This window comes from Ylistrum balloti, unplaced genomic scaffold (assembly GCF_031769215.1).
Source record: "Ylistrum balloti isolate Yb309-2 unplaced genomic scaffold, AGI_CSIRO_Ybal_v1 Utg369850, whole genome shotgun sequence".
Taxonomy (NCBI): Eukaryota; Metazoa; Mollusca; class Bivalvia; order Pectinida; family Pectinidae; genus Ylistrum; species Ylistrum balloti.
Window position 1 is genome coordinate 4352530 of NW_026782003.1, and position 23558 is coordinate 4376087.

The window sequence follows — 23558 nt, forward strand, 5'->3', positions numbered from 1 at the left end:
CACAGGGACGCTTTTCACGCCGATCTTACTCAGTCAGAGGCTTTCATCTCACAAAAATAAGGCAGATGTAGTACTACCACGTTTTATCACAGCAATCAGAAACCTTTTATTTGCAGCATGTCAGGAGCATCATTGTCTCTCTGGATGGGAGATGTAAGTGCTTGGTCATTTTAAACGCATTTCTTGGGAAGTAAAGGTCTCATTGACAACACTAACTAACTTGATTCTGAACTACTCGACTGCTTTTGTATTGAACGATAAAAGTACAGATGTATCCATGTATTTGGCGCATCAGTTTCGGATCCCTTAAAATGATATCTCGATAAAACGATAACTATGCTGCGTTGATGACTTGCAACCAAACGAATACACCCTGTACACCTTTAACATTGTCGATTATCTAATATACCTCTATACTTTTTGTCTGTTTCCTTTTAATGTGTTCTCTATGTTTATCTGTTGGTAATTTTAACCTTACCCATCGCACCATAAGAGGTAGGGCTTTCATATTTGACATGCTTGTTCCCCGTGACAAGACCTTTCTGGTGGTAGCAAAAATTTTAACCATGTGACCCAGACCGTGACCTTTGGTCTACTTCTGAAATTAAAAAAATATTATAAGACATCAGTCTTTCACAAAGTGTGCATGCAATTTGCACATACCTTACACACTAAAATTTTAATGTCCCACATAAGAATTTGCATTGTTTCGTAAACGCATCTTGTTTATATATTACATTGTAGATCTAAGTTTTGTTTCTTGTTTTCTTCAGCTGGAGCCTTACATGGATGACTACTTCATCACTGCTGCATTTGAGCAGATGGGAACAACAATCAAATCCATGAAATTGATTAAAAACAAGGTCACAGGGTAAGATGCTTGGAAGGAGTGCAAAACAACAGTCATTTTGTAAACACAAAAAGTATTTTCTTAAGAACCTTCTTTTCTACATAAGCGACATTACAAAACAAACATATTCATGAAACTCTGTTTAAAAAAAAATCTTTGAAGATTTTGCATAATATTCCATAGTTGAGTTGAATTGGGAGGATTTGGCTGGAACTGACTGTTTTTATCAACATACATGCTATTCAGGGTTTTATCCCAGTCCTGTATGCAACATTCTGTGATTTTCAAGGTTATAAGATTTGAGTCCTGACTCTTGCATTTCATGTGGGACTCATTCAAATTGTTAGAACCAGTTATGTCTCCTTGTAACTGCACATTTTGGAAGTGGTGCTCTGGCCTGGACTCATGAAAAAAAACACTGGTTCAACAGAACCCAAGGAACTGTCTTCACCTTATAAAGGGAAAAAAGTTTCTTACATAGATAGCAAAATTCCCTAGTGCGGTCTGTGACACATTGTCTCCCAAAGATGTATGGATTAAGATTTTAGATCACACCCCAATGAATTGGATATGGTTTTGTAATTTCCGAGAGGTCAGGGCTTCAGTTTGCAACATACTATTCATTGTCATGATCAGTACCTTCCTAAGATCTATCAATAGACTAGAAGATTAAAGACAAACACAACAAATATTTTTCACATACAGGAATGTTCTTGAATGGATAAAGTTTTCTGTTCAGTAAAGATCATACTTGAGACCCTCACAATGTGGTTTAACATTATATATATATATAAAAGACTAATGATTCTCAACATGAATCTCTCTTAATTATTGTAGTTTAGATGTTATCCACATGTTTGACTATTAAATGACTGTTTTCTGGAACCCCTCCTTATGGATGCTTTATCTTCAAAATCATGAATTTTTTTTCTTTTTTTGAAATTTGAAATATTATCATCATTACTATATTTTCTTTCCAGTCTCCCAGCTGGCTACTGTTTCATCGACTTCCATGATGCAGAAAAGGCACATGATGCAATGTTAAAACTGAATGGAAAAATCATTCCCAACAGTAGCCCTGTGTGTATTTATGGTATTATTTGATAATTTTGTGTAATGAGTTTACAGATCTTTTTATTGATCATTGTGTACTTTGCTTGATGTCATTTATGAAGTTTGATTTCTTTAGGAAGCATATCATCTGACAATTTATTAGATGACAGATGTGTAATTAGAATTAGTTATCATACAAGTTAAAAGCCAAACTTTTATTATTATTATTATTATTTTATTTTTTTTGCAAATGTGAATTTGATTCTTAAAAAATAAAATGTATAACTGTTTTTTCTAAAATGTTTCAGCCCAAACGGTTTAAGCTGAATACATCCAGTCATGGAAAAGAACATCTTGCTGTGTGAGTCTCACTTAATTTGCTTTATGAACTCTCTGTTGACATTTTACTTTGAATTCTTTTTGTCATTGTTTGAAATGAATTATAATGATTGGTTTGCAATTTTGTTGATTTTTATTTTTAAAAAAAAAAAGCTGACATAATTTAAGTACAGTTACGTCAGGCATGTTATAAATGTAAGATCGTAAATTATTTTTCATTTCATATTAGATTTGATGCCAACTGGTTATGTCATAAAAGAAGTTATTTTCTTTATTGTAGTAATGGCTGCTTAGTGTTTTTGTAAAATAGGATGAAACACAGTTTTTTGTATTTGTAGTATAATAACAGAATTGTATGATAGATCTATTAAATTGAATTTTCTTTGTTTTTGTTTTTCAGACCAGAATTTTCTCTTTTCATTGGTGACCTGTCCATGGATGTTGATGACTATGTTTTGTATTATGCATTTGCCAAGAAATACAGATCTTGCAGATCAGCCAAAGGTAAACAGAGAACTATGCCACACCAAATACATGTATTCTTCTTTAGCACTTTTATCAAGACTTTGAATTAACACTTGTATCATTTCGAAATATCAAACTTTAATAAATCATTCATTTTGTTTCGCATGAAAAACGCATACCAGAAGGGTAGTTAGAAAATACCAGCCAGAATTTGGTTGTTCAAAGTAGTACCACGATGAAATGAAGCTAGCAGTGTATTATTGTTTTATTTTCGCAGTTGTACTAGAAAACAACGGACGCAGCAAGGGCTACGGGTTTGTTCGCTTCTCTGAGGAGACAGACCAGCAGAGAGCACTGATAGAAATGCAGCATATGACGGGTATTGGGTCAAAGCCTATCCGTGTGAGTCTAGCAACACCAAAACGGTAAGATCCTACCTTTATATTCCTTTGCGGATTTTATTTGCGGCAGATATTTTTGCTTTGGGTTATTTGTCAATAATGCTGTAATTGTAATATAATTTTCTCCATTATACAAGAATCTAGATAACATTTTGAAACAGTAATGCATTCTGTTGTTTCTACACTAGCTATTTACATTATGGCAACCTTAATAATGAATGGAACTCACAATGCTTAGAATGGAAAAAAAAGATTTAATGCAACTTAGCCGAGATCATGAAAATGGTAAATAAAAAGAAAAGAATAATTGATAGAGATTCTAGATGGATAAATTTGTTTTGCGCATTGCAGACCTGTGCCTCAAGATATGTCAGGGGGTATGCATTATGGTCACTACTATGGACACAGTTATCCTTACGGTGCTACATACTACAACTACTACAACTCCCACACTTACTACAACAACCAAGACTACACTCCCCGCCAGGTATGTATACAAAACTAAACACTCCCCTTACTAGCTCACAATCTTCATTACTTGTACAAGTTCTTGTCATGACCTGGTTCTATATTTCAGGTCATTGTTACTATAAATAGATTTTCATCATCCTCACTCTGCCACCTTCGGTTTTTTGCCCAAAGGTTATGGAACTTTCCACACTTATTCATGTCTCTACCTCATTGGATAAAAAAGTGGTTTCTTTTTCTTTTATTTAAATTTTCCTTGTGGACAACAATGAGTAGTAAATGTTGAATTGCTTTTTATTTCTCCAAAGTGTCCAACAATGATAGGATTGGATTGTTGTTGGATATGATAGATAGTCTAATTAGTTCCTGGAGATTTATATCGTTTGGAATGCATTGTTTAAATATGGCTGCATGCCATTTTATCTTGAAAATAAGAAATATTGCATTTGAGGTAAGATACTGCTTAAAGGAAGTGATGATGTTGAATATCTCGTTGATCAAATTCTATAATAATTTATATATTTTTGTTCTACAGAGTGGACACCATGAGCATAACACTGAAGAAGATATTGATTCTTTAGAAGGTAAAACAATACTAGATATCCTGTACAATTCTGTTATTGCCCATTGTTCATACATATAGGTTGATATTGTTCTTTTACCTGTAAACACACAGAAAAGATATGTTTTGAAAATAACGTTCCTTTCAATAGTTTCATAAATTTTTCATGCAATGTCTATAGTTACTATCAAAGTACCTTGATGTATGAAGCAGGTTGTTACCAACTTCCTTTTGTGTAACTAGTTATATTTTGTTTAACTTTAAATAAAGCCTATTTCACAGTCTGTGCAGACATTTCTTGGATGCTTTAAACATTGTGATGTCATCAGAATGTGCATTGACAATTAACTTTTATATGAATATATTAATGAGCAATAGAGTGAAACATACCATTAACCCTTATGTAAATATCATCTGTGTGAGGAATCATGACAGAGGCATTAATATCTAAAAACTGTACTGGAACTTGATTGATGATAAGGTTCCTGAATTCTACACAGAGTTGTAAGGCTTGACATGCACTTTAATCACAAAATTACTTGCAGTGTAATACCCCACATAACCTACATTACATTATGTTTTGTAATTAGATGTGTAATATGACCTATTGGAGCTGTGATGTCATTTCCTTCCATTAGGCTGCCTGTACTTTTCTTGATGTCATATGTATGGTGGCCTCACCAAATTAAGAAAGATAGGCTGAGAATATGGCCAATTTAGATTTTGTATCAGTCTCATCAAATGCTGTTTTCACAAATGTTTTATATCAGTTTGCATTTTCATTCCAGAACCCGAATTGGAAGTTGATATTTTCAGATACAACAAAGACTACATGGAACAGAGTGAGGTATGAATTCATTGTCTAAATCATAAAATGGTGATACATACTATTTCATCCTCATGTTCAAATGCCCTTTCACCTGTCACACATGTTTATGTCTTCTTGAGAAGTAGTAGATTAATATGATCTTTCACCCCCTCAGAGGTGAGAGGATGGTCTCAACCTGAGGGCGAATGATGATTGAATTTGTTTGCAACTTAATCATCTTTTCCTTAGAGCTGAGATCCCCCATCTCACCAACAAGGGATGGAAGAGTATTTACTCCTACTCTGCTGGCCTTATTAGGTACTTGTATGGGATTTTGTTGTCACAATGCATTGTTAATGTAATTGAATTATTGACGTGACATCAGTGAATTGTTACTGTAGTCATATCATTGTCCGGACGGAAATTCCCTTGTATCAACCCTAGGGTGAGACAAGGAAATCTTACAGCAGTATAAAGTGTGGATATACCTGTCTTAGATAAGAGAAGGGTTGTTCTCAAAATTTCATAGGTAGTCCTTCATTGACCCCTAGTTGTGCATGATCAATTTTTTGGGACTGATTAGAAAAATAAGATTGTTATTTCTATTTCTTGACAAAAATTGCTGTCTGGATGAATATTTCCTCGTATTACTACTTCCTGTATTCTCTTCCTGTTGTACATGGCCAAATTTGTTTACTTATCATAAAAAAACAATATGGCTGACAGATGGACATTTTGCATTTTGACAGTTTAAGTTATTATATCTTGAGAATTATGGATTATGAAGGTCCCCCCCCTCCACACACACACACCAAAAAAAAAAAATTCCTAAATTGGAAGTTTTCATTTAAGTATGATTGACATGCCTTCTTGGATTTTGACAGTTAAAGTTTGTTATTACTGCTTCTTGAGAAGTGTTGTTAGGATAATTTTCAACTTTTATATGTAGGTTTCAATTTGTATCTAATCATGCAGAAAAATGCAATGACTGACAAAAGGACAACTAAGAGACAAGAAGGGAATAAATGCAATTAAAAAATGAAATTTGCCTCCATCCCAAAGATAGCATCTATGTGTAGCAATGTTTGATGGAATAAATATATATGAAAATTTATTGATTAACAAAATCAACCAGACAGGATAAAGTTCACACAACTCTTTTTATTTGGTTTGCTTATGACTCTGTTTTTATTTGTTGCAGGAAATCTTTGAGGCAATAGAATTATCAAGATGGACACCATTGGACAGCATTGCATCAAAAATCACCAATCATATTGTGTAATCGCAAACTGTTTATTGTTACATCATATATCACAAGCAGTGTTTATTGTTACATCATTTGTTCACAGGCAACATTAGCCTCCAAATTGTTTTATCACAGGCAACATTTGTCATCACATCATCATCAAAGGCAATGTTGCCATCACATGTCTGATAATAGACCTTGTTTGATATTACATTATCTGATCACAGGCGGTGTCTGTCATCAGACACTAGTAAAACTGCAGTGAAAGAGAGAAAGAAGAATGGATTTGAAAGTGATTTTAATTTTTCATGAGCCTGCCATTAAATCTGATGTCCACCGTGTATCATGGTTTCACCACTGTACCACAAAATCCAAGGGTGTAAATCAGGTGTATGATGTGAATTTCAGTTTCATCAGTGTGATACAACTGATTCTAGTACAGGAAATTCAATGATATGTTAAAGTTTTCTGAATGTTTAAGAAGTATGTGCTAATACTTTAGTGTGCATTTTGGTATCCTTGTTTCTTTTTTTTGTCAGGGATAATGAGACACAATATTCCAAACAATATGAAAAAATCTGCTTCTTAGCCTTTCTGGAAAATATCGGATGAAAATTAAATGTGAATATTTTATGAATGATTAAAAGCAAAAGTTATATGGTTGATTATATGTACCATGTATGGTGACTTGTTTCTGTGAAATATTTTTGTTGAATAAAGATGAAATGAAACATTATGCAGCTACTTTTTTTTTGCATAGATGAAAGTGTTAACCATTGTAAAATTCGTCACTATTGATATATATGGTGAACGGGAAGGGAGGTAACTCTTCTTTACTTGAGTACGTCTTGGCCACACTTAAAAACAATCGCACAGAAGTGCGCAACTGGACTCACTCTCCAACCAACATAGCAGAGCATTATATCTATTATTGTCTACATCATAACTACTGTAAGTATGACTCAATTGATACAACAAACTGAAGTACATCGAAACAAATTGTGTTGACATTTGGAAACTGCATTTGAATCTTCATCAGTATCGCATGTTTTGTCATTGTACAATTTGGTTTTCATAGTTACAGTCAATGCTACTTTTTATGTTCTTGATTAAGGTTTATCAGGAATCAATAATATTACCCGTTAATGTGTGTATTTCCAAAAATTTGTCTAAAAATAAAACTTGCTTATGATCTTCTGTTTAAATATAAATCATCCCTAACCCATACTTTAGGATGTAGTTTTGAGTGTGCTTCAATTTTATGTGGTAATTGTAATACCCAAAATGTGCTCACCACGTTAAAAAAACATGTCTAACATCAATTGTCATAATGGTTTTGGATCAAGAGAAAATTTGGAAAAAAAGTGTTTTGGAACTTCTAGTGTGCTAATGTAAAAAAAAATTAAACAATTGTTATGATTCAAATTGGTTGTCTTAATATTCTGATACATTCTATCAAAAAATGATCTATTCTACATTAATGTCACTTAAATGATGAATTTGATAGCCTTACCTGAAATTTTTAAATCGCTCAGTAGCCTTGAATGACTATTAGTTATAATATCGATGTAGTATGGTAAAGTGAAGCCCTGGTAAAGTGAACTACGATTCATTTCACCATTCTAAATTTCCCAACCTTTGATATTTTCTTGTTTTATTATAGAGGAACATAACTAAAAAAAATGGTAAAAAATTAAGTGAAGAAATGTCTGCTAAAACCAAAATATAAAGTGACTACACATACCCATGGGGGACGGGAGAGGGTGGTATTTGTGTTGGAGTGTTCATTTCATCATAATTGTTAATTGAACCATGGTTCACTTCACCATTATGGTATCTTGACCCTGGTTCATTGCCACATGCTTCACAATATCATGCTACACCAGTATGCTCTTTAAGATGTGAAATGCTTTATATTGCCACCAACATGTAAAAAGAAAAAGAATTGTTATACATGCTGCAAAAGAAGCAAACTTAACCAATTTGACATATTTACGACATTTCATTGGCAATTGGTAAAATGAATTCTACTTTCAACTGGAATATAGACCAGTGTTTGATTTTATCTGTATCTGTTTTACACACATGTAACTTCTGACTGTGATAAATGTATTTACCTCGTTATTAGTCCCCCACTGGGAACTAGAGAAGACTATATAGTTTTGTGCTGTGTCTGTCTTTCCATCCGTACGACCCTGTCTTCTGTATGGTTAATCACGAGAAACTTCATTCTTGGGATATGGGTTCACCTTGGTGAGACCGTGTGTCATGTATTAAAAGTGCATGTTGGTCACTCTAACCTACATTTTGACCTTTGACCGACATCGAGGAAAAAGATTGTCCATGACCTATCGTCTACATTACAAATCAAGGAGTTTTAAAAGTAAATGACTCTGACCTACGTTTTGACCTTTGACCTACATCAAAGAAAATGCTTGCCCGGGCTCTATCTTCCACACTGCTAATCACGAAAACGTTTTACCTGGGATTTTGGTTCACTCTGGTGGGACAGTGTGTCACGTATTAAAAGTAGGTGACTCTGACCTACATTTTGACTTTTGACCTACATCAACGAAAAAGTTTCTCGGGGCCTCATCCCCTACATTACTAATCACGGGTTCTATTTTACTTGTGACATGGTGAAATCATGGGAACTTTATGGAATAACCTTGGTGAGATGGTGTATCGCATATCAAAAGTTGGTCACTTTCACCTACATTTTGACTAATGACCTACATTAAGTAAAAATCTAGTCCAGGCCCTTCCTTCCTATTCATATTTCATAGTTGGGATATGGGTTCACTTTGGTAGGTGACTATGGTATAAAATTTTGAGCTCTATCTCCGCCACTACTAGTCACTGTATCTTCATTCTTCGTGTATGGGTTTACCTTGGTGAGACGATGCGTTGGTGAGAGACTAATTCTCCGAACAATCTTGTTCCATTCAAATATCTTAGCATGTGTTATCTTAATTGCTTAGTAAATTTACTCTTGTGCTGCAATCTACTACATAAGTAGCGTTAATAGGTTACACTCGCTAGACATGGGTGATCGAAATTGTTGTTAAATCGCAAATTGGTAACAACAACAATTTTACACGCTTTTGAGAAATAGAGAAATATAATGCATGGTACTATTTAAATATTTGAATAAATACTTGCCATCACTCTACATTGCCAATACTATGTCAAATAACACTTATCACATACACGTGAAATCCCTCTGTAATTGCTCGCAGCCCAACTACTTGACATGGACGAACGTTTGATGTAGAATGAGAAAGCAAAAAAAGAAATTGTTCCCAATGAATAATTAGCATTAGGTGATACAGTTAAGTGTGCTTTCAGTGGTACTTGACCCATCATCAAACTCAAGTTTAAGGCCAAAACTTTTGAATATAAGCCACCCAACCCAAGTATATCATATTGTATGCAGATAATATGTATACCAGGTATGGCGACAAACCATGATTTACACAAGTAAGTACTTATACCAATCAAATAGATATAGTATAGACACCTACTCACTTTCAAATAGATGCATGAAGTCAACCCGTGATCTACGAATTATATACCAGTCACCTATTAAAAGTATAGAGACAAATTGTGATGTACTTATACTCATTGCAAATCTAGTATGGAGATATGCCGACCTCCAAATGACGTATGAGTACTTAAACTCACCACAAAACTGTAGTATGGAGACATGTCAACCTCCAACGGAAGTATGATACTTATATCCACTGCAAAACTAGTATGGAGATATAACGACTTTCAAATGACGTATGAGTACTTAAACCCACCACAATTATATAGTATGGAGACATGTCAACCTCCAACAGAGGTATGTGTACTTATACCCACCACAATACTGTAGTATGGAGACATGTCAACCTCCAACCTCCAACAGAAGTATGTGTACTTAAACCCACCACAATACTGTAGTATGGAGACATGTCAACCTCCAACAGAGGTATGTGTACTTATACCACCACAATACTGTAGTATGGAGACATGTCAACCTCCAACGGAAGTATGATACTTATATCCACTGCAAAACTAGTATGGAGATATAACGACTTTCAAAACCTAAACCCACCACAACAGAAGTATGTGTACCCACCACAATACTGTAGTATGGAGACATGTCAACCTCCAACCAACAGAAGTATGTGTACTTAAACCCACCACAATACTGTAGTATGGAGACATGTCAACCTACCACCACAATACAACAGAGGTATGTGTACTTATACCACCACAATACTGTAGTATGGAGACATGTCAACCTCCAACGGAAGTATGATACTTATATCCACTGCAAAACTAGTATGGAGATATATCCACTGCAAAACTGGAGATTCAAATGACGTATGAGTACTTAAACCCACCACAATTATATAGTATGGAGACATGTCAACCTCCAACAGAGGTATGTGTACTTATACCCACCACAATACTGTAGTATGGAGACGTGTCAACCTCCAACAGAAGTATGTGTACTTATACCCACCACAATACTGTAGTATGGAGACATGTCAACCTCCAACCTCCAACAGAAGTATGTGTACTTAAACCCACCACAATACTGTAGTATGGAGACATGTCAACCTCCAACAGAGGTATGTGTACTTATACCACCACAATACTGTAGTATGGAGACATGTCAACCTCCAACCTCCAACAGAAGTATGTGTACTTATAACCACCACAATACTGTAGTATGGAGACGTGTGTCAACCTCCAACAGAGGTATGTGTACTTATACCCACCACAATACTGTAGTATGGAGACATGTCAACCTGCAACAGAAGTATGTGTACTTATACCCACCACAATACTGTAGTATGGAGACGTGTGTCAACCTCCAACAGAAGCATGTGTACTTATACCCACCACAATACTGTAGTATGGAGACATGTCAACCTCCAACAGAGGTATGTGTACTTATACCCACCACAATACTGTAGTATGGAGACATGTCAACCTCCAACCTCCAACAGAAGTATGTGTACTTATACCCACCACAATACTGTAGTATGGAGACGTGTGTCAACCTCCAACAGAGGTATGTGTACTTATACCCACCACAATACTCTAGTATGGAGACATGTCAACCTCCAACCTCCAAAAGAAGTATGTGTACTTATACCCACCACAATACTGTAGTATGGAGACATGTCAACCTCCAACCTCCAACAGAAGTATGTGTACTTATACCCACCACAATACTGTAGTATGGAGACATGTCAACCTCCAACCTCCAACAGAGGTATGTGTACTTATACCCACCACAATACTGAAGTATGGAGACATGTCAACCTCCAACAGAAGTATGTGCACTTATACCACCACAATACTGTAGTATGGAGACATGTCAACCTCCAACAGAAGTATGTGTACTTATACCACCACAATACTGTAGTATGGAGACATGTCAACCTCCAACAGAGGTATGTGTACTTATACCCACCACAATACTGTAGTATGGAGACATGTCAACCTCCAACAGAAGTATGTGTACTTATACCCACCACAATACTGTAGTATGGAGACATGTCAACCTCCAACAGAGTTATGTGTACTTATACCCACCACAATACTGTAGTATGGAGACATGTCAACCTCCAACCTCCAACAGAAGTATGTGTACTTATACCACCACAATACTGTAGTATGGAGACATGGCAACTTCCAACAGAGGTATGTGTACTTATACCACCACAATACTGTAGTATGGAGACATGTCAACCTTCAACAGAAGTATGTGTACTTATACCCACCACAATACTGTAGTATGGAGACATGTCAACCTCCAACCTCCAACAGAAGTATGTGTACTTATACCACCACAATACTGTAGTATGGAGACATGTCAACCTCCAACCTCCAACAGAAGTATGTGTACTTATACCACCACAATACTGTAGTATGGAGACATGTCAACCTCCAACCTCCAACAGAAGTATGTGTACTTATACCACCACAATACTGTAATATGGAGACATGTCAACCTCCAACCTCCAACAGAAGTATGTGTACTTATACCACCACAATACTGTAATATGGAGACATGTCAACCTCCAACCTCCAACAGAAGTATGTGTACTTATACCCACCACAATACTGTAGTATGGAGACATGTCAACCTCCAAAAGAAGTATATGTACTTATACCCACCACAATACTGTAGTATGGAGACATGTCAACCTCCAACCTCCAACAGAAGTATGTGTACTTAAACCCACCACAATACTGTAGTATGGAGACATGTCAACCTCCAACAGAGGTATGTGTACTTATACCACCACAATACTGTAGTATGGAGACATGTCAACCTCCAACCTCCAACAGAAGTATGTGTACTTATACCACCACAATACTGTAGTATGGAGACATGTCAACCTCCAACAGAAGTATGTGTACTTATACCCACCACAATACTGTAGTATGGAGACATGTCAACCTCCAACAGAGTTATGTGTACTTATACCCACCACAATACTGTAGTATGGAGACATGTCAACCTCCAACAGAAGTATGTGTACTTAAACCCACCACAATACTGTAGTATGGAGACATGTCAACCTCCAACAGAAGTATGTGTACTTATACCCACCACAATACTGTAGTATGGAGACATGTCAACCTCCAACAGAAGTATGTGTACTTATACCACCACAATACTGTAGTATGGAGACATGTCAACCTCCAACAGAAGTATGTGTACTTATACCCACCACAATACTGTAGTATGGAGACATGTCAACCTCCAACAGAGTTATGTGTACTTATACCCACCACAATACTGTAGTATGGAGACATGTCAACCTCCAACAGAAGTATGTGTACTTAAACCCACCACAATACTGTAGTATGGAGACATGTCAACCTCCAACAGAAGCATGTGTACTTATACCCACCACAATACTGTAGTATGGAGACATGTCAACCTCCAACAGAAGTATGTGTACTTATACCCACCACAATACTGTAGTATGGAGACATGTCAACCTCCAACAGAGGTATGTGTACTTATACCCACCACAATACTGTAGTATGGAGACATGTCAACCTCCAACAGAAGTATGTGTACTTATACCACCACAATACTGTAGTATGGAGACATGTCAACCTCCAACAGAGTTATGTGTACTTATACCCACCACAATACTGTAGTATGGAGACATGTCAACCTCCAACAGAAGTATGTGTACTTATACCACCACAATACTGTAGTATGGAGACATGTCAACCTTCAACAGAGGTATGTGCACTTATACTCACCACCAACGTGGAATTCTGTGCTTTTAAATGTGCTTGATATTCTCGTTATTTTTAAAAGTATTTTCATTGTTTTGTTCAATGGCCTACGTAGAAATCTTTTTTACTCTCGTTTTATCGATTTTTATTGAAGACCTTTAATAATATGTCACGTTTGTTTTATAACATGTTTTAGGAATATATACAGTGTAATTACATACAAAAAGGAGACAGTCATTAACAGACTGTTGAGAAGTAAACGAATGTCTTTAAGGACAAGGTGGATGTCACTTTAATTACACCGACTCACCCCATTTGTAACAAAAAAACTCTGTAGCTGGACTGGCCAACTTACCTCAACGGATGTCGGGCGCGCTTGTTTGGTTTCTAAGTGAGTTATACTGTTAGAAAGGTCAGTAAAGAGGACTGAATCGTGAATGTTTGAAATGCATTTTCGGGTCATTAAAGTTCCCGTGCCAAACAAAACGTTTATTTTATGACATTTGTAATGGCCACTGTTCGGCCTTACAGTAGTTAGACGTCTTTCACTGAGGAGGAAAATTAGGCAACAGGTATTTGATTGCTTGCCAACTGACCAATAGTATGTTGTCCTGTTAAACGTCCGTCTTTGTCAATGTTGAGCGTGTATATTACTTCATATAAGTCTGTCCTTTGGTTATAATTTCTAAATGAGTTACACAAAAATAGGACTTGAACTACTGGAAGGATTTTTCACTGGAACAATCAAACGAGGCCAGGTCGATTAAAGTCTATAAATACCGGTTAGAAATGCAAATTGTAAAGTGGTGTTAAATTTTCAGGTCCAACGATAACGAATTCTCAAAAGTGGCATATGGGAAACTACCACGAAGGAGATCAGTATTTAGGGTCTCGACTAACCTTTTGATTGGAAATTGCTTCATCATTGAGAAAGACAGGACATTATTTATGCAAAGAACAAGAAATAATCAATTTTACTTGCTTCTTAAGACGAATTAAAATAATCTAGTATGTGATTATTCTTGACGTTAAGAACTTTACCAGCCGTTAACGCCTACTGATTGTCCAAAAAACTTACAGACAAGAAATCAATGAAGTTCTACGTTTCATTTTAAATCTAATATTTATTATTATAGATTGTTGATGAAAAAAGACATCGTTTAGTATGAAGTATGCAGATGGTAGCACATTCATCTTAAAATGGGAAATTTTAGGCAGAAAATCATCAAACAGATCAAAAGAACCCTTAGGTAAACAAAAAACATGTCTACTTACCAAAGCGTCAGCACACATTCGAAAACAAAATTTACAAGATTTTACAATGAACGTGAAAAATAGTTATGATTCATTAATAGAGGAATATTGTTTATGACGCTGGACATGCTTTGTTTTCCTTAGTTTGCCCTTTTGGGTTCGTTATTGTATACCTTGTTCTCATTTGAGAACATGGCATTACTTACTTGGATTAATCAAGGTTTACATGGCGGTGTCGTTGATGAAGCAGAAGACGCTTACTCTTACTGAACACTCTGTCTGAATTTCCTTGTATCTTTTCAGGAATCGCCATGTAAATCTTTCTTTTGTTCATACTTTCCCCAGCTGCATTGAATTTGAGTTTGGATTACAAGTATGTTCGCGAGATGGTATTTTCTTGATGTTATTGTATAGAAAGTCAGAGCACACATATCATGGCCAATTCAAAATTAGACATGAAGATTTCATCGTCGTCTATATAAGAAAACATTGGTGGTCTAGTACGCGCCAGTGAAGAAAAAGTTACTTCAAATAGGATAGATAATATTTTTTTTATCTCATTGAGGGTAAGTTATATCATAAACGTGTTATGGTGTATAGAGGGTAGTTGTAACTCTCGTGCAGAAGCCACTGTAGGTATTTAAGTCGATATGCGGTCCTTCCCTTTCGTCAGATATGTGTTTAATACTCACATCCGTCGCTACATGACCTGTTCTGTTTACTGCTACTTTATCGTTTCTCTACATGACGTGTGAGTGTTGTTACTTATGGAATAGAAAGGAGTAATGTAAAACACCATGCCATCACTGGGGTTCGAACTGGTGACACTTCGATCACAAGCCGGACACTCTACCGCTTCGCTAACCGAAACTTTTACACTCCTCTCTCTTTCACCAAGTCTTCGATCCCGAAGCCAACAACAATCTCAATTCCACAGCTTCTACCTCTATAATGATCCTACATAGCAGCAAATTTGTGATAGGAAAGGAGCATTGAAAAAAACCACCCTGCCATCGTCACATGACCTGTTTTCACTGTTATTTACATCTGTCGTCACATGATCTGTGTTTACTGTAACTTACAAACGCTGTCACATGTGACCTGTGGTAACTGTTACACTGTTACTAACACCCGTCATCACATGACCTGTTCTTACGTTATCATGTGCTAATTGTACAGAAACCAACAGACCATCGAAAAATACACACACAAACACAGCACTATCACACACGCATGGAATCCCCCTCCCAAAAACCGAGATGGAGATTCTGTTATGACATATATCTGTCTATTATAGATGTACATGTGTAAGAAAATTGATACAGAAGCTGGACTGTAGCCGTGTCAGTGACACATTATTGATGTCTTCATTACAGTATATTGCCATGATCATTTACATCCACGCTGTATCATACGAGTTCACTTGTCCTTATAAATAACTACAAACTCTCATCGTGACTGTCCATTCATCACAACAGCATAAAAACAGAACCAACACGAATTTGATCACTGATATACTAGATATACGTTTATTTTTGTTGTAGAATTGGACACACACGTGCCGAGAAGCCATGGTTACACGATTTTCTCGTTATTTTTTACCTACAGTATATCGATAGTGCTTATCACTCTGAAGGTTAATCTACACTTCCTTCGTTAATGATATAGCTCTCGGTGATAGCGGGATAAAAAAAACTTCACAAAGACCTGAAAAGTTCACTTAGTTTTAAAGAGAAAGTCTTTCAACTAATGTAACTGAAGAAACACAGCCGTAGCTACACATTATACACTGTACTCTCAGTTGTACTCTCAATTAAATACGTAATTACCGCATTTTATTCGGAACATCCGATTCGTTGTATGAACCTATAAAAAAGTCCTTTAACAACGAAACAGATATATGATACGCATCGTAAAGTGCTAATAACATGTCTGTCCTCAGTACAATCCCTGTAAACCACTCATCTTTCGAATCCAACAAATGAGACGGAGTTGATTTTTTCAGCTCCCTATGTATCTATGTATGCAGTGAGTCTTTCTTACGACTGAATCATAGGGCCGGGCACTTTTCACGAGTAGATCTTAACCCCGAACAATTTAAATATCCCAATCTCACGCCCAAAATTAATTCTCCAATAACCATACTCCGACCCTATGTCATCCTAACATAACAAAGCGTTTACACATGGCAGTAATACAAAGTAGACTTCTAACCTTCATTTAAACGTGAATTATATTTTCATTGGCACTTCTGACACCAAAACAACCGTGAAATAAGGTTCCGACCTACTTTCTAAAGACAGCTCGTTTAATAATAATTGTTCGCTGACGTTTAATTTCATGGGATGTTGAAGTCAACACGTTGCCCTGCCTTGTTTAATTTCACGGTGTTGTTTCGTGTTATAATACATTGTGTCATAACGGGGTATTTTTCACACCAACAGACGCACTGTGACAGTGATTAGATATATACACGTCTTATTTATAAAGTATTGAACACAGTTTCAGATACAGAACAACACATGCTATAGTTATAAAATAATTTCATTTTCTGTTTTATTTTTAATTCTGTATTATTTTTCGGTTGCATGACCTCGCGATATTCCAACATATCGACCAGGAAACCGTAAAAATCACACGGATATATTTATCTGACCTGTTATGGATATTCAGTCATTTTTAAAATATAATAAGATAAATAAATGAATAAATAAATAAATAAATAAATAGATAAATAAATAAATAAATGTCAATATCAAGAGTGTGCACCAACTCAATAATTCTGTAAGGTTAAGGCTTTTCGTTATTTTATTATTGCAAAAAGAACGACCAGTCAATTTGTGCATTCTGAACCGCGCCACTTTTCAAATGAATTAAACATGACACGCATGGTTGCTTCAAACCTCGGGGACTAAATTCAATAAATGTCTCAAAGTCATCTAAAATTGATAAGTCTGTTGACAACAAATTTATTACTGTATGTATGTTTATGGTATATTATGTTTATGTCTGACCACCATGTTGTCTTGGGAGAAGACTTATATAGGCTTTAGCATGCTGTCCAATCCTACTGATTGTTTATATCAATAAAATATTCTGAAATGAGATTCACCATTAAACATAGATCGTTTATATAAAATTTGAAAAAAAACGACAATGATCATGAATTCGCGCATTTATACAATCTGATTAAAAGATAGGTTTTGATTTACCATTGCAATACCATCCGTTCATTAATCATATTGCGCAATCATGATAATCGCTATATATTTACGACATACAGAAACTGCGGTTAGATTCGCGCGAAAATCGCTAAGATACGAATACTGTCCGTTTCACGAACATTCGATCCGCTGTAAGTTTTGTAATATGTAACATATAGTATATTATACACTAACATGATATCCAACTATATAATATATATATCTTGATAATAAGACAGCTTTGTAGGATGACAGGATGAAGCTTTATCCATATCGTCCATTGTTGGATAGTAATAGCCAAAAACAAATTATAAATAACTTTTTACCAAGAATACACTTTCCTTACCCTGTAGATTATAATAATTCCAGACACTGATTGGTTAGTTAAATAGTGGGTGTTAGGTCAGTGAACAGTCAAAAGATAAACAAACAGACATGACATACAAGTGCGTATGAGTAGACATTGCCATATAAGGGCGGGCGAGGTCAGCCTCATTAACATTCTTTTTATATCGTCGCCAGCCGTCTACCGCACTCGGAAGTCCAGTACTGTAAGATGAGTGACAGTCTGGCTCTCTGTGCTGGCTTGAAACCCCCTCACCCGTACTAACAGGGCTATTTATATCAGCAACCCCTTGATTATCGTGTGTTGTCGTCATCGACACATCCTTCAGCTGTTTATGTTTTGGTGGGAATTCTTTGTCACTGATTTAAAATTTTTACAAATATCATTATTACACTGTGACGTCATTGTTTCTTTATTATTTTATTTCGTTTGTGTCATTTTGTTTGGTAGGTTTATATTCACTGGCGTACTTAATGACCCCGATGCATGTTTTGATTGTGCTTTTTTCATTTCAGATGACACTTGAGGAACAATGAATGACATTATTATCCAGTTGACAAATCTACAATCATATTATTGTGAACAGTAATCCCGTGCCATACTCTGGTTGGAAGCCATGATATATAATATTGGCTTTAGACAAAAGACAATACCATACGTGAACCCTTTGTGATGGTTTTTTCGTTTTTAGTTCACGAAACAAAAAGATAACAAGGCATGATTACATAAAACATCGCAATTTCTAAAACACGGTCCTTTTCTTTTCGTCATCGATATTTTGTCACCTATAAATTGATATTTCATGACCGTCACTAATTAATTCATCAATTTTCTTTGATTTACATTACGTGAAATAGTATTTCAAACACGGAATATTAAGATGCCATATTTAAATCGTTTAAACATGTAGACAAAATATCTTAAAATTAAATAAAAATTGTTCGAAAGTCGGATAGTACATTGTAGAACCTATGCTTACGAAGAAATCATTCGTATTGATAAAAAGTTTATATATAACAACATTGATATGAAAGTTTTGACATTTTGAAAAATAAACTATGGAAAATGGAAGGTTTTTTATTCAAACAGACTTTATAACAACAATGAACACAACAAAGTCACGACAAACTGGTCAATGGGGAACAATATAATATCAATAAATAAACATAACTATTGTCTAGTTTTTGATTACAAAAAACAAAAATTGAGCAACCCAAGACGATGTCCAATGTGTCGATTTCATATTCGTAGGAAGGATTTTGGAAGTTCACTTCATGCAATGGTCCGGTTGATAAAGCCATTCCTATAGATAGTACAAATCTCCCTCGTCATCATGTTCACGTGATTGATCACACTTTATTGATAAGTTAACGGTCGTCATGGTGATATCATTAAGAAATATTCTATTTCTTTGTGCAATATGGAGCTGGATGTATTTGATACTCGTTAGTTTGCCTTTTGGTTCCGTTGTTGTATACGCTGTTTTCATTTGAGAACGTGACATTACTTACCTGGACTGACAAATATTTGTATGGCGGTGTTGTCGTTGAAGCAGAAGACGCTTACTCTTATGGAACACCTGGTCATATTCCCCCTTTATGTTCTCAAAATTCTCCGTGTTAATATTTCTTCTGTTCATATTCTGCAATAGTTTTATTTCATTTGAGTTTGGATTATGATAATGTTGATATTTTCGTGTTGTTCTTGAAGATAAGTGTGTAAGTGTATGATATTCGAAAAGTATTTTTTTAACTGAAAGTGGTTGCCAAAGAAACAATTGTTTACGATTCAAACCTAATGTGTCGATACCACCTTTCCATTGCTTACAAGTTGTGTAGTACAAATTGAAGAAGAAAGCGTTGAATTAAATTTTCTAGTTATTACAAGCCGTATATTCCTCGTCTTTACTGTATGTTACATTTTAACTATGATTTTTTTCATAAAAGAAAATATACATATATGAAAAAACCCATAAAAAATCAATATGGCTTTATAAAGATTAATAGTACACCAAAGTATTGACGTGATCTTTCTTCTTTGTTTATGGTATTTATGCTGGTTCCGTTGTTGTTTACCTTGTTCTTACTTGGGAACGTGACATTACTATTTTGGATTGACCAATATTTTTACATGGCGAGTGGCGGCTATGAAGCAGAACACGCTTATCCTTCCGTAAACATGTGTTTTAATCTTCATTTTTATATCGAAATCATTCGTTGTAGTTTAGAGTAGATTCACCCTACCCATTTTATTATTTAGTTCAATATTAGCACTCGTTTAACTCCAATGAAAACCTCAGAGTTTAAACATTGATTAAAACACTTGATGGCAAATTTCTATAAAAAAAATTCATTTTCTTTTAAAAGCTCATTTTAATATTTTCTTACCATGACGGAAAACGAACCATTTCATTAACTGTCTTTATTCTGTAACCAAACCATTTGTTGTGTTGAGACTTAACATATTCCACATCTAGTGTCCTCCACTCTTGGGATACAACTATAGAGTTACAGAAGGGGTTAATATATTGTGTTTTTTTTTATTATTTGAGGTGACAAGTGATTCAGTTGCATTTTTATCCCAGCTATAGTAAGATTTCTTGGAGTTGGAGACCAGCTTTTTAGAAACTGCTGAACCTGTACTAAATTGTTCTTATTTTTACGAGAGTTGTGTACATTTCACTGCTTGCGGTTAGAGTAGTATATGTCCTGAAAACATTTCTAATATTTCTTAGTCTGACATACTTTAGAACCATGCATGTCTTGTCGTATCCTATTTTCTTTATTCCCTATAGTGATAACATTGGAATCCAAAGGAAAGTTCAATGCAACACTTCATATTTCTACAATGTGTACTACACTGACAGAGGCAGAACGATCTTTCCACAAATAATTACCAGATGTCAATGTAAAAACTTGTAATGTCGCATCAAAAAGTTTTCACTCCACTTTATCGAGGCCATTTTCATGATCTGTTAGTTGTAAAACGTTAGAGGGAAATCATTTCCATTTTTCATGTGTCACCGACTACTTAAGCTTAAGGATATTTATTTAAAGATTAAAAATATTTCACAAAAATAGATTTTATTAGTTATGTTATTCAAAACATATTTCACTCAATTTGTCAATATCATTGTAGTAACTTATTTGCTCTATTCAGTAACAACTTTAGTGTGTACCTGGTAATATATCACTCCGCCACATAACACTGGTAAGTTAGAGTTTAGTCAAAATTCAAACGTTTTACGGTTGACTTTTGTATATATATAATATACTCTGTATAATATCTATCATGATTTTGACAAAATGCTCGTGGAATTTAACTACAATCTTGTTCATTGTTTCAAGTGTAGATATAACGAAACACATTCTGATAGAAATATAACATAAGTAATGGACGACGTTTTAAAAACACCAAACTGCGTATGAGAGTAGTAGCTATGTATAAATATACCTAAGACATGTGAGCAGACTGATATAAAACCTCTTTAGCTCGGTATGTCGGTACTCAATTAACACCATGCCGTACATATCTTACCAATCATACCCAGATTGGCCCATCAGGGCTGGTATTCGCCACGTTAAATAATTAAGGACGTAACAAGCATTTTGATTGGTTATTAATGTTCTCCACATGGTGCCCATCGGTAAGGTTCATAGGTCAGATAGTCAGCCGTATCGTGTTGGCCGCAGCAATGCATCCCTTTGGTGCTGGGGGGACACTCTTGCCAGCAAGCGTCATATCATGGTTATGCCTTTACATGCTAACGGCACTTTGTAAATGTAGAGTTTAGTTTTTTTGACAACACCCTTATTGAGAAATGAGCTACGAATGAAGTTTGTGCCTCTTAATTTGCTTGAGATTTCTTGAAGTTCATTCAAATTACAAAATATTCCACCTTCCTACGTCTGATTTATGCAGACCACTACATATCCCAACATCACAAATATCGTCAACAGTTGCTGGACAATGAAATAAATATTATTACAATATGTATGACTTATTAATCGTGGAACATACCGATGTCATATTTTTGTGTATAACACATGTGCTATACAGTATAGCTTATTGTGACGTCGATTTAGAAAGAAAAGAAATTACGTCACACTTTCACAGATGACATTGTGACGTAACAAATGAGGTCATAGATATAGAAGATAGAAGATAGAAGAAGAGGTATCTATTTTCTGTGATATTTGCTTTAAAATCGATCATGTGGTAAAAAGTTCGTTTCCATTTGAGATGCGATTTATGAAACTCGTGACGAATTTTTTTCATTTTAACAAGCCTTTTGATATGCCAAATGGTTAGACTTGTTTCATAAATATGTCCGTGTACATTATAAAGAAAAATCTAGATCAAGTACGTTTTCAATATGTGATCGATCACAGCGGTAAACCAGAAGCATGGTGATAGCATCTGTGATCGTGACAACCAGGGATTAACTAGTACTGTAAGTAGTGTCTATTGGTTTGAAATTGATCAATAGACATTGATAGAGGAAATATGAGTTTATCTGAGGGCAAATTGATCAGAAACTCATTCTCAGGTTGAATTTATGTTAAGATTAACGCAATCTATCACTCTACCCGATCAAAATGCTAATTTAAAGATGCAACACCATCAGATCATTGTATACATAAAATCTTGTCGCGATTAAATCATCACTTCGTAGACTTTATAGGAGAGAATTCTTTCTGATATAGCTCTCCTTTTCTTTCTTTCTTTCTTTCTTTCTTTTTATGTGAATGTTTGCCAAACATATTTTAGTTCAGTTTCGTTAGAACTTTTACACCAAATCATATGAGTAGATACAAATTTACTCTTATGTTGAGATGGGGAGATTTTAACGAATAAGAAAACTAATTTCACTTCCTATTTTAGATCAAGTATCTGACGTTTGATAAGATAAATGTTTCCGTGAGCAAGTGCTGACACACACGTGTATCGCGATGAAGGAAAGTTATGTTCGTGTTATAATCGCAAGTTTTATATCGGGTAGAACGGCAATGATGACTGAAGTCACCCTATCAGTTATTAGGGTTATCGTTGTCAAGCCTGATGTTTAGTAGAAGTGATCCCAGTGTGAATGTCGGCCACAATGGCAGCTGGTGTCTGTCTTCACCTGTTTGTATATGTAACATTCTATACTCTAATGCAAAGTAAAAGAATCTTTCAAAGATAAATAAGAGGAGCAGAAAAAAATCAAACTTGTTGAAATATACTGCACCTCTGCTACATATTAATGTATTTCCCGCTACAGGTAGTTCACGTCGTGATGTTTGGCGCCAAGCACTATC

The 23558-nt window shown here is 35.3% G+C and overlaps 1 protein-coding gene across 1 annotated transcript; it reads left to right on the plus strand.

Moving 5' to 3' along the window:
- Window positions 1-66: 66 nt before the first annotated feature.
- LOC132545585 (tRNA selenocysteine 1-associated protein 1-like) lies at window positions 67-6923 on the plus strand. Its single transcript, XM_060209275.1, has 10 exons — window positions 67-153; window positions 774-871; window positions 1831-1930; window positions 2212-2264; window positions 2643-2746; window positions 2985-3132; window positions 3460-3595; window positions 4112-4160; window positions 4927-4985; window positions 6148-6923. Exons 1-10 carry the CDS (start codon window positions 118-120, stop codon window positions 6226-6228), a joined length of 864 nt encoding a protein of 287 aa, XP_060065258.1. The 5' UTR covers window positions 67-117; the 3' UTR covers window positions 6229-6923.
- Window positions 6924-23558: the final 16635 nt, after the last annotated feature.

Bases quoted from the DNA above. Each gene is read 5' to 3' on its own strand.
- LOC132545585 (XM_060209275.1), top strand. From the start codon at position 118: ATGTCAGGAGCATCATTGTCTCTCTGGATGGGAGAT. The intron at 872-1,830 runs GTAAGATGCTTG...TTTTCTTTCCAG, and splicing joins ATTAAAAACAAGGTCACAGG to TCTCCCAGCTGGCTACTGTT. The intron at 2,265-2,642 runs GTGAGTCTCACT...TTTGTTTTTCAG, and splicing joins GGAAAAGAACATCTTGCTGT to ACCAGAATTTTCTCTTTTCA.